The following is an 11851-nucleotide window of genomic DNA, read 5'->3' on the forward strand; positions in this document are numbered from 1 at the left end:
TTTAAGTGTAATGCAGGTCATCAGGCTGACAGACTAGATGATAAGACTTGGGTTTTAGTGCATATATTTAATGCTATGTTTTATTGTAATATTTTATGCATATATGTATAAATCAATAAATATATAACATGCATCATTTATAATGAAATGTGATTCATAATTTGCATTAAACATTAGTTTAAGACCAACTTTATTTCTCCCTCTCAGGGAAATTGAAGCAGCGGCAAGTTAAGTAAAAAAAATCTATATATATATCTATATAGTATAAATAAAAAACTAAAAAAAACACTAGAACTAAGGATACCTACAACAACGGTTCTCAAACGTTGTACATGATGAACCACCTCAGAAAATATCATGCTTTCTCAGGTACCACCACTAAGACCGGTGTTAAAATACAGCAGCGTGGACTGACATTATTCAGCTACATGCAGGAAGGTTTATTCCTAATCAGAAGATCATTTATTGTTGACTCTCTTCAGCCACAGCCACGCTGTAGGAAAAGGTAGCATTACGCAATACGTTGACAGTAAGAGACTACTGTTGAAGGTTTTACATGGTTGAGATAAAAAAAATACATTGAATTAAATTAAATTAAATCATTGGTTATCTCTATCATTGCACATCGAACCTAAAAACAAGTAAACTTGTACCAAATTACCAAGTTTTGTTTTTAATTTCAGCGCTTGGTGAAACTACGTCATTTCCTTCTTAGATGTAACACTTCCTGTTTGGGGTACTGACAGCGGAAGAAGAGAGGAGGGTTCCTCTCTGGTGTCAATACAAGGAGATGCCTGACAGCTACATCATCTGTATTACCTGCACTTAACTGTACCATTCTAAGTATATATAGAATATATTAATATTTAATAAATACATTCTTCACTGGAAAGGTCCGTAGCAACAAGCCAAACGGTAAGAAACCGAAACTACCGCGCTAGCTTGAAATGGCGCAAAGCTAATGTGTTGTGTAGCGTAAACGTCCGCTGTCTCACCAAAACTAACGTTAGCTTCAGGATTGTGTCAGCGTTGCTAACTCAGATCAGCTTACAGTAACTGAAATCACCGAGTTCGATAATAGCAGTTTACTTATTATTGCGATTATTAGCGAATCACCAAGGCACAAAATTATCACCATTTACCAGTCAAATGCTGGTAAAATATACAAGTGGCTAAGTAAGATTTGCGTCACTCACCAGAAACACATTTTACACCCTGTTGGTGAATGTTAATAATAATAATTGCTTTTATTCAGGACATAATGGAAGGCCCATAGTACGGTTAACAAGTAACTCAATATATACAAAATATGGCAATTATTATATAGTACAATTCCTATCAATAAACATAAAACAGGTCATGAACCTTAACCCATACAAAGAGGAGCGCCAATGTCTCCACAGTCTACACTAAGTTTTAAATTGTAACATTAAACAAATAACTACTTTATTAGCTTCACTAGTATTAGCTAATAATATTATTCATTATTGTTGATATTAGTATTCACGTTAAAGCACATATATATACTCTAATGCGAGCAGAAGCTGTAGCAGATCTTCTATAGCTCATGATCAAGATTTGTGCCAAGTTGGTTAATGTAGTCTCGGTTTGTGTCTGCCTGCAAGGTCAGAAGGCACTAAACTTATCATCATGTGATAGTGTCACAAGAAATTTCCATCGGTAGCTCCAGCCTACAGCTCATCAGCTGCATCAATATTTTCTGGGGAAACTCTTGTTTTAGGATCAGTGTGGACTATCTGTAGTTTATTAAGATGTACCAGTAGAGTTTACAGTAGGACTAAAAGATAATCTGAGCACACCAATCTCTCATGTTGGCATGTTCTCTGCCCTTTTTGACCTTTTTGTGGCTAACAATTAGCTTTGTGTTGCTGAACAAATCATTCCTCCCAGCAAAATGAACGGAGCAGCATTCCCTTCCCCCACGGCAGAGATGGCGGAGATGAACCGTATCCAGTATGAGCTGGACTACACCGAAGGGATCAGCCAGAGGATGCGCATCCCTGAGATGCTCAAAGTGGCTCGAGACGATCCTAATCTTGGATCTCAAGAGGTCCCCCACAGTGTCATAATGCAGGTCCCAGAGAGAATTGTGATTGCAGGTTAGTATGCTGTTTTCCATGCTGCTCAGAGTCTTTTATTACACACACAAACTCGTACGTCATTGGTGCTTGTCAGCTGACTATAATAGTATGTGGCTTTGTTATGACCATTGATAGATAAGTGTTCCTCTACCAGTTCCTCAGTCACTTCAATTTTTTAAGACTGAAAGTGAAACACAGTCTTAGTCACACTGCCATGTTGGTTCACTATACATGTGAAGATTAAAGTTATTATTCAACCCCGCGTTGAACTCACATTGTTTAAATTAATTTCATGAATAGAAAAGGCATCAATCTTTCATTTACACCTTTTCTTTGTCAGGAGATAGTAATGACAACCAGTTCCCCAGACCCAGAGACCTGGACCTAATCCAGTCAACACCGCTAGAAACCCTATCACTCAAGACTCCACCCAGAGTCCTCACCCTCAGTGATCGGCCCCTGGACTTCCTGGAAGAAGAGCAGCGGGCAGCTCCAGATAGTGAGGAGGTGGTAAGCGATGAGGCAATAAATTTTACAATGCAAAAAAAAAATTCAGCACATTGACTGAAGCAATTTCCTTACAGTAAACCATAAGCTGAATAAAGTATTTGTCGTCATTTTCTGTAGTTGCGGCCCCAATCACGGGTACGGCGGGAACGTTCAGCCAGTGAGAATGCAGCTGCCCGTCACCTGATGCGCAATGATTCTGCGTGAGTATTGGTCTGCATATGCCATTCAGCTTTATTTTTGTCATTGACACTAATGCATTAACACTATGAGATTTGATATTCTGATCAGTTTTGATTTAATAATTTCCAGACTTTGTAATGTTTAATGATTTCAGGATACTGAGAAATGATTGAAAAGCTTGCTATTAATTGTGTAAACTCACTTAAAGAAAGACCACGCGCCCCTCTCGGCAACACTTTTGGACAGAGGAAAACACAATAGAAACCTTTTAAAAGGAAAATGGTGATGCAGGCTTTACATTTACTGACTGTACTCTACTTATTTGAATGTAGGTCTATTTTACTTGCCTGTACCTTTATTGTTTAGTTAAAACATTATTATTATCAGATTGGGAATTACACATATTTTACATTTTTTGATTATTATTTAGCAAAAATACTTAATTTCTCAATAACCTTCCTTCAACACAACTGCATGTGACGTCCTAGTACTATTGACAAGGTCATCACAAGAACAAGACAGTTGTTTTCAGTAATCTAATCAAGGTTGGAATCATTTGCTTGCCAACGCCTTTACTTCACATTTCTTTTTATGTGTTTTTGATGGGAGCATTACATGTTAGTAGAGCACTGTTAGTAGGTAAAATTACTTGCTATTATTGCAACATTACTTTTACCTGCTTTCAATTGGTTGCAATTCTTACAAAGTTAGTAAAGTTGGGGACGGATTATTTTCCTTATCTATCTCCCTCTCCTTCCTTCCTTGTTTTCCTTCTGTTTCCTCTTTTTCTTCCCTTTTGATTCTGAATCTTAATGGTGGGCACTGAGCAGTGCGACCCCATCCCCCCCAGCCACTGTCCACCCTTGCCCCCCTCTCACCGTGAGTGAAGAAGAACACAACCTGTACAGTGCTAGCGGTGTTCTATCTTTCATCCAGTCCACTACACGTCGGGCCTACCAGCAGGTCCTGGAGGTCATGGACGAGAACCCTCGCAGGTGACCTCTCAATCATCTGGTTATTTTTTGCTTTAAAAAAAACATGGCTTACTAAATATTGGCCAGAGACAGCAATATTTACGACATCAGCTGTCTTCCCTTCCTCAAAGTGTCGTTACATTTACTTAAAACTACTTTTATTTCTGCTCCCCAGAACCCTGTTTTAAGGGTAGAGGGTGGTGTTTCTTAAAAGTTGTCTGGCCCCTAGTTATGTTGAAAGGTTGGGAGTGTTTGTGTCGTAGTCTCAGGCATTACGTGACCATTTCTAACTGACTATTTGTAACATTCAGTAACAAAATTAATACACAGTATAATGTAGCCATTTTGCATGATGTACCTTTCCATCTTGTGTTTCTTTTGTTTAAAGAGTTTGGTCCAGGTCATTACTGTTAGACATACTGTACATCAGTCAAGTAGCAGTTATTGAACCTACCTTCAGGCAGTGGTGGGCAACCATTTTGAGTTTAGATTTAATTGTGAAAGAAAGTTAATGATCCCCTTTAAGAAATTTGTTTGTTGTATCATGAAAAGCTGTAAACAAACTGCAGAGCATATTCATCCATTTTAAAGGTGTTATATAGAACCTTAAAATACTTGCGTACACAGTTCAGCTTTCACCTTACTCAGGGTTATTTCTTCCTTCCTGCACTTTAATGAGTGTTAAATGAAATTAGCCTCGCCGTTTCCAGGAAAACACACAAAGTGTGGTTATGCAAAGGAGGTGCAAGGTGTGTGCATGTGTGCAACACTGTTCCGTGTATATGTTGCTCTATCTTTCTTATTTTTCCCTTTTCCCAACACTGTCTTTCCCCATCCCCTATAGCAAACCATCACTGCGAGGGGGGTCAGCCTCAACCTCCAACCCCCTGCATGACTCCAGGTAACTTCACCTGGCACTTAACCTTCATTCTGATCCTTTGTCCTTTTCCTCATCCTCTCCGTTCTTATTTGAGGTCAAACAAATAAGTGTAGAAAAATCAGCTATTTAAATTAGGTTGCTATTGATAACTTATGCTATAGATTTAAAACGTGCTGTCTGAATTGTGGTTGAGTTAAGTCATTCTCAGACTTGCTGTTCTCTTTTTCAGGCTTGCATTATCAACATATGAAGTCTCAATGGATACGGGGGGGCCTGATGATATGACTGTGGTTGATGCGACAACGCTTCGACGTCAGGTTCGTTCTTGATAAACAGACTATCTCCATCTTGTGGCATAAGAGCTAATCGTGGAATAATACTATTGTGCATTTATTTATTTATAGCTCATAAAGTTGAACAGAAGACTCCAACATTTGGAAGAGGAGAACAAGGAGCGAACAAAGCGAGAGATGATCCTGTACTCAGTCACTGTAGCTTTCTGGCTCGTCAACACCTGGGTGTGGCTGCGGCGTTAAGAACGGGCTGTATTTCTGCCATCACCGTGACAGAAGAACGTACTATCCATTATTCTATGTGTCAAATATTAGCTACCTGCTGCACTCAGTCCCTGTGTGAGGAAGACCTTGTACCATGTGTACAAGGCTTGTTGCCCCTAGGGCTTATTTTTTGATTTGGTTTATTTAATACATGTACAGTTTTATTTTTTTACACTTATTTCATCCTTTCTCATGTTTTTTTTTTTTTTATTACAAATCTTCTTGCTCTATGCTAAGCATGACTTGTTGTAAATATTTGTCCATGTCACTCGGCTTTGGAAAGACGTCATCCACAGATACAGTAAAGCATAGTTTACCAAAATTGGAAAATGGAGCTGCAATGTAGAGATGTAACATGTTTATTATTTATTGTGGAGAGAAGATTATGTGACTTGAACTGGGAAATGTAATACAATTTAGTAAAATTGTACATATTACATGTTGTCTTGTATTTTTAAATGCACACATCGATATCATTTTGTCGTTCTGTGAAGAAGGATCATGTGTTTCTCACATTTGCCTGACATTGTATAAAATTGTTTTTTTTTTACACTGGTTATATTTTTTAACCATAATTTCTGCCTAACGCTGAATTGAAATGAATGTGGTTAGGTTTATGTATTTTTGTCTGTCTTGAAATTCACTGAAAACTGAGTTAAAGTCAGTGTGTATGGAAGTCTTTCTTAAAGTGTTAACCTAATATGAAGGTATAAAGCTTTTGCCACTAAAGGAAAATATTTAAAAAAGAATTAACATGTAAGATTTATTTATTTTTACAGTAACAATTAACCGTATAAACAGAATGGCTTTGAAAGTCTTGAACACAAACATGCTAAAACAATGAATTACATTTCACTATAACAATTACTGCTAAAAAAATCATTTTTTTAAAACTAAAACTGCCCTTTGTTTGGCTGTTAGCAGCCTTGCACAGCCGGTCTATTGTCTGCCAGCATTAAGACATTAAATTTGAACCTGTGTCCTGTGAGATCAGTTTGTCACTCTAATCGGACAAAAATGCTCTAAACCTTGAAAGCATCAGTCCAGCTCCTCAATCAGGCAGTGTGGTGGAGAAAAGGGTTGGTTTGGTTTAGGCTTTCCTGCTGTTTCAAAAATGAGTGGCTCGAGGGTATCCCCGTCTTCTGGATGCATCAATGATGAAACATTGCTAGGGACCGCAGTGGATTTGTTGCAGCCGCTCATTAAGAACAATGAATTTTTATCTGGACCAAAGGTGGAGGTGTCCTCACTCTGATTCCCAACTGGCTCATCCTCATCACAGCCTCCTGATATAACCTCTATTGTAGGTTTGAAATTTTGCTGAGAAGAGAACATTGCTGTGAACTCTTCTGTGTCCACGTCCTCCAGATCAGGCAGGTCATCAATACATAGTGAGCGATGAAGTGGAAGATGAATGGTTTCCAGTTGGTCTGCATCCTCCAGCTCTGTAACCTGTGGTCCGGGACCATGTGCTGGTATGACCTCGTCTGACTCAGGAGGAGCCGTCCTGACTAGAGAAGGCAGCTTCTTTTCAAACGGCATGCTAATGTTTGCCTGCTCTCCCTCTGCTTTATTTCTCCTGAACTGGATTCCACATGACTGGTTTTGTTGTTCGTCTACTTTTTCCATCTCAAGCATCTTCCCTGCATTACTTTCTTGCTCTTGTGCTGAGTGCCCTGGATTCATTCCCTCTCTCTCTTCTACCACAAGCTGCTCTATCTGTGATTTCTCCTGGTCATCTTTTTCTGATTCCTCCCTCTGTAGACAATGACTTTGAGGCTCTGCTTCCAGTTCGCAGTTTGGCTGAGGTTCATAGGGCCCCTGTGTTGATTGACTCTGCAAGAACTCTTCATGGGCATCCAGGCAGTCCTGCACAAAGGCTTGGATCACCTCTCCCTTTGATGATGGCAGGATCTGGGTGTCATTTTCCTCACACAGAGTCTCTGGAGTGGCGTATGCCTCAGTCGCCCCTGAAATGAAATGGCTTATAATGTTTAGAGATGCAAATCCACATTTACTGGGTGTGCACTAGGGTAGTAAAAGTTGGAAACAATTTACCTTTCTCCTGTAGCTCTCTGATGCGCTGTCTCTCCAGGGCCCCCTTTCGAATCTTTGCCAAGCCATCCAAGCTGTCCTGAATTTTCCTCCTTTCTCGTGTTTCCCAGTGCTCCCTCTCTTTACGTTCCCCGTCCAACCCTCCCAATGCCCATGCCTCTGCACATGCCCTGTCTTTGGGGAACACAGGGCGATCGTCGAGGAAGGTGAGCTGCTTGAGACGCACGATCATGGTCTTCCTGTAGTTTGGGATTTTTTTCACCACCTCATTTCCCATTAGATTTAGCACTCGCAGTTCTGGCATGGCCTCAAGAACCAGCAGGATCTCAGGGTCATATAACAGGTTGTGAGACATGTCCAGCACACTGACTGCCAGACACTGACAAAGATGTTCTACGTCCCCAACAGTCTCCAGCTTGTTATGGGCTATTTGTAGAGTGCTCAGATCAGGAAGGCAGGAGATGTTCTCTATCATGTGTATGTAGTTGTTGGAGACATTCAGGGTGCATAGCTTTTTCAGAAGTTCAAGGTTTTCCAGCTTGTATATAAGGTTCTGCTGAAGGAACAAGCAGCGCAGATCAGTCTGGGCCTCCAGGTTCTCAATGCGTTGAAGCCCATTGCTTTCCAGCCAGAGACACTTCAGTCCTGTGTACTCCTCTAGGTTCTCAATGGTGGAGAACCCTTTGAAATGCAGGTACAGTGTGTCATTCAGGCAAGGTGTCGAGTAAAGTTTGTTCTGCTTACAATGGTCTTTTAGGAACTTCTTGGTCATTCGTGGCCAAGAATGTTTTTCCATTTTTTCTTTGTTTTCTTCAACGCCATCTTTTATCACAGGGACCACTTTATCTTTGAAAGAAGACGTTATTTCGGCGTCTCCACTTTCCATTTGACTCACCGCGTTATCTCCCATCGTTTCCTGGACTTCATGAGTGGACATCGTCAAAAAAAAATAACTTAATACGAAGCAAGAAAAATAGAAATATTCTCTACTAACTACGTATTCGAGCAATTTGTAAGAAGTGTAGTCGCGTAAATTTCCCTAGGTAATCCTCTCCGCTAGTGGACGTTAGTGAACGTTTATGTTTGTTTCCATGGTAACGCTCGGTCGTTAGGGTTAGGAACCATGGAACGCTCAGGCTGGCCGGATGTTGTTTCTTGTTCGGTGTCGGACAGATTTAACTGTTGCACTCTGGTGTCTGTGGTCAACATGGCGTCAGGATACATTATAAGTCGCGGTGTGCTAACGCTAGGAATTCACTGTCAGCGCGTTTGCAGAAACGTGTCATTATCTCAGGTTAGAGAGAAAAAGAGATGGATGAGATCGTACGAGCGCCTCATGGCGAGGAAGTTAAAGCTCGAAGGACCTCCACCACTGAAGCCACGGTGAGGCTAACGCTAGCTAACACAAGAGTTCACTAGAGAGCGTTTCAAGGCCATTAATGCATAATATTGGTCGGGCTGGGCGATATGGCCAACATCTTCTAGCCTGTTAAAGGTCATTTTATACAGCATATGGAATGTTTTCTGGTTATTCAATGAATAAGCAGTCTTTATGAAATAACCACATGGTAAATCCTATTTTTGTTTACTCTTGTATAATTACTATATAACAATTAAAAAAATACTGAGCACTTAAGTGCAAAATATAGTAACTATGTGCTTGTTATTAATTTAACATTATTAATGCGTTCATTTGTTCATTTTAGCCGATTTAGTAGACTTCATATAATGAATATAAGTACATTACAATGCATGTCAATGCAGTCTTGTTTAGCAGCGAATGTGTTACTCTTTCCACAGTTTTTAAAGTGAAGACATTTTCCTCTCTAGCCCCAAGTGTGTGCTTCTCATTGTATCATAATTCTTTATTTAATGGTTGAGTATGTAGAATCTTATATTTATATTTTTCTTCTGTTCAACCCACGGAGCGTTTTGAGGGGTACATAATGAAGTATTGCTCTTCCATAAAAAAATACATTTAGTCTGAATTAATCATTTTTTTGATGGACTTGACAATGACTTTCTGTCACGTTCTGTTTACATTGTACCACCCAATAGTCGGGTTGCCAGGGTTGTCTGTTGTTGCTACAGAAACAGGGAACCATTTTGAGTTGAGAGCTAGTTAATCGATTACACACCACTCAGAGAAAGGCTTCCAGTTTTTGTAATAGTCAAGAGTAGTCAAAATGAGTTGTTACCCTGTATGATTCATCACTTGACATGGAGCAGGCTGATCTCTTGAATGATTTTTTGTTGTTGCGACTACGATCTTGAGACACAAGATGGCGGCGTTCTGCTCATTCTCCATATTCAACCTTTAATAATGAGTGTAATTTGAAGCAAAGTGTTTTCTGTAATCCTCTGACACTTTACTTCTGATGGCAGAAAAACGACTAAAGTAGTGTACAAATAGTAAGAATGTCTGTCATACAGAACGTTGTCATGTTTTTTATTATGGTTAGTAGTAGTAACCATTTTTTGCAAGTATGTAAGACCCCGTTTTGTAGAGGAAGTCCGGACTCTGTTAACTCCATGGTCGACTTTTTTTTCCAGCTCTCAACAGCCTCACTGGGATTACCATGCTGAGGTCCAGGCTTTCAGCAGCCGTCTCCACGAGAATTTCTCCCTGGAGGTACTGAAAACAGCCTTCATCAATCCTTGTTACCTACAGGCGGAGCAAGAGAGGAGGCAGGGGTTAGGGGTGGACTCAGAGATCACGGCTCTTGTTCTGAAAGATAATATTCAGCTCAGTAAAGAAGGTGCAGGTTTCACCAAAAGCTTCCTGACCGACTGGTGCGGGGCCAACTTTCCGAGCCTGCCGAGCGAGGGGTTGGAGAGCATCGTAGGGCACCTAACCAGTTCAGCAGTTGTGACCTATGTAGCAAGGAATCTCGGCATTGAAGACCTGACCATGAGTGCAGCTTGTCCTGTTCCCGATGATGTGCTTCATTCTACATTCATGGCAGTAATTGGAGCTCTACAGGAGAGCAGTGGAGCAGAGCAAACTGGATTGTTCCTCAGGGTAAGAGGCTTGCTGCAGTGTATTATGGGTACTCAGTATTTTGTCTGAATAACATTTGTCATATAATCTGTCCCCATCTTCACACCCTCTCTGTAGGATTTCCTGGTCACTCAGCTGATTGGGAATGACCTGTTTGATTTGTGGAAAGTTATCGACCCCATGGGACTATTGGTGGAGGAGCTTACTAAGAGGAACGTTCCACTGCCCGAGCCTCGCCTCATCAGGTCTGCTGCAGCCAGCACCGTCCTGCCACTATACTTTGTTGGCTTGTACAGGTATGTGTGCTGTTGTGGATGTTGTTACCCAAATTACAGTCATTTAAGATTTACTGTAAAATTATAAAATGATTAAAATAAAATTGGAGTCTTAATCTGATGTCCTAAAAATCAAGTTACATTACAAGTCACACTTAAGGTTTGAGTAAGAGGCAGATCATTTATAATATACTTGACGGTTGAAAGTGTTTTGTGAATAATCTGTCTAGTATACTTAACCCTCTTGAGGGTTTTGTTCATGTGTGTTAATTCAGTGACAAGAAACTACTGGCTCAGGGTCCAGGAGAGACACTCCTAGCAGCTGAGGAAGAGGCAGCTCGTGTGGCCCTCCGGAAACTCTACGGCTACACTGAGAACCACAGACCCTTTGACTTCTCTCCACCGCAGCAGAATCAGCAGCCATTAATTCAATCAATCAGCAGCAATTAATTAGGTAACAAGCAGAAGATCATTTAAATTGGATCTACTCGAGAAATAATTTGGGATATTATATCTTGTTTGTGGATAACAGACTTGATTGTAGGGAGAAAGTTGAGGAAAAGAAGGTCCCCATCTACCTTATTTAATATCAACCAGCAGTGCACTTGTCCGGATTGTTTGTGTCGGGTAAGTAAGTCAAAGGACAGACAAAGAAACGAGGGCAAAACTAATAATAAATAAGGAACAGAATAGCCCTAATAGCAAGTTACCCATGTAAATAATACAATTGCCATTTGCTTGGTATTATGCTATACTATGTTCTTCATCTGTAATAAAAAAGTAATAAGTATGTGAACACCATGACTTTGTCCTTAAGTTACTGTGTATGCTGTTATGATTGGTGTGTGGATAATTTTTGTGTGGTGCCTTACTTGAGTTGTAGGTTATTGCTTGGGGATTAGAAAATATATTCCATTCGATTTTTATTTTTAATAAGTCATCTGTTAACATGTCTGATGGAAAGTATTCAACTAAGTGGCAGACATGAAATCTAGTCCCTGGAAATGTTGATTCTCTGCATCGGATTAACCTGACCACCCCTCATTATTTTAGGCAAAACAGAAACGATGTACTCTCATGCCCCACCCCACTTTCCATGGTCTTGCAGTGACAATGTCCATCCGCGGAGTGGCGCTAATGTGGTAAAGAGCGGTCTGTGCATTTTCATGAGAAAGCAAAGAGGTCCTTTTCAAGGGACAAGATAGTTCATGCCCTGTTCCAACCATCGGGATCTGTTGTTTTAAACGTGGTCTTCCGAGTCGCCTACTTTCTATTTACAGTATGTCATCGACACCGGTGAGAACGGTACTACGCAGT

General features: G+C 40.4%; 3 protein-coding genes across 4 annotated transcripts; 2 read left to right on the plus strand and 1 right to left on the minus strand.

The window, feature by feature from the left end:
• Nucleotides 1-762: 762 nt before the first annotated feature.
• mffa (mitochondrial fission factor a) lies at nt 763-5744 on the plus strand. Of its 2 annotated transcripts, none has more exons than XM_083914633.1 (8): nt 763-915; nt 1912-2120; nt 2443-2612; nt 2730-2812; nt 3623-3787; nt 4611-4667; nt 4876-4963; nt 5051-5744. In XM_083914633.1, the coding sequence occupies exons 2-8, from the start codon at nt 1916-1918 to the stop codon at nt 5180-5182; spliced, it is 900 nt and encodes a 299-aa protein (XP_083770759.1). In that variant the 5' UTR covers nt 763-915; nt 1912-1915; the 3' UTR covers nt 5183-5744. The 2 variants fall into 2 exon arrangements, with proteins under 2 accessions (XP_083770759.1, XP_083770760.1); XM_083914634.1 differs by having other exon boundaries at nt 2443-2609.
• A 497-nt stretch (nt 5745-6241) lies between these two features.
• dnaaf1 (dynein axonemal assembly factor 1) lies at nt 6242-8195 on the minus strand (the record flags this gene model as incomplete). The annotated part of the gene is made up of 2 exons (XM_083914187.1): nt 6242-7173; nt 7262-8195. 2 exons carry the CDS (start codon nt 8193-8195, stop codon nt 6242-6244), a joined length of 1866 nt encoding a protein of 621 aa, XP_083770313.1.
• Nucleotides 8196-8462: 267 nt separating this feature from the next.
• Nucleotides 8463-11301, plus strand: mrpl44 (mitochondrial ribosomal protein L44). The gene is made up of 4 exons (XM_083914632.1): nt 8463-8641; nt 9812-10280; nt 10377-10555; nt 10810-11301. Exons 1-4 carry the CDS (start codon nt 8466-8468, stop codon nt 10982-10984), a joined length of 999 nt encoding a protein of 332 aa, XP_083770758.1. The 5' UTR covers nt 8463-8465; the 3' UTR covers nt 10985-11301.
• Nucleotides 11302-11851: the final 550 nt, after the last annotated feature.

This window comes from Echiichthys vipera (genome assembly GCF_963691815.1).
Source record: "Echiichthys vipera genome assembly, chromosome: 5".
Classification (NCBI taxonomy): Eukaryota; Metazoa; Chordata; class Actinopteri; order Perciformes; family Trachinidae; genus Echiichthys; species Echiichthys vipera.

Bases quoted from the DNA above. Each gene is read 5' to 3' on its own strand.
- mrpl44 (XM_083914632.1), top strand. From the start codon at position 8,466: ATGGCGTCAGGATACATTATAAGTCGCGGTGTGCTAACGCTAGGAATT. The intron at 10,281-10,376 runs GTAAGAGGCTTG...CCCTCTCTGTAG, and splicing joins AAACTGGATTGTTCCTCAGG to GATTTCCTGGTCACTCAGCT. The intron at 10,556-10,809 runs GTATGTGTGCTG...GTGTTAATTCAG, and splicing joins TACTTTGTTGGCTTGTACAG to TGACAAGAAACTACTGGCTC.
- mffa (XM_083914633.1), top strand. From the start codon at position 1,916: ATGAACGGAGCAGCATTCCCTTCCCCCACGGCAGAGATGGCGGAGATG. The intron at 4,668-4,875 runs GTAACTTCACCT...TCTCTTTTTCAG, and splicing joins AACCCCCTGCATGACTCCAG to GCTTGCATTATCAACATATG. The intron at 4,964-5,050 runs GTTCGTTCTTGA...ATTTATTTATAG, and splicing joins CGACAACGCTTCGACGTCAG to CTCATAAAGTTGAACAGAAG.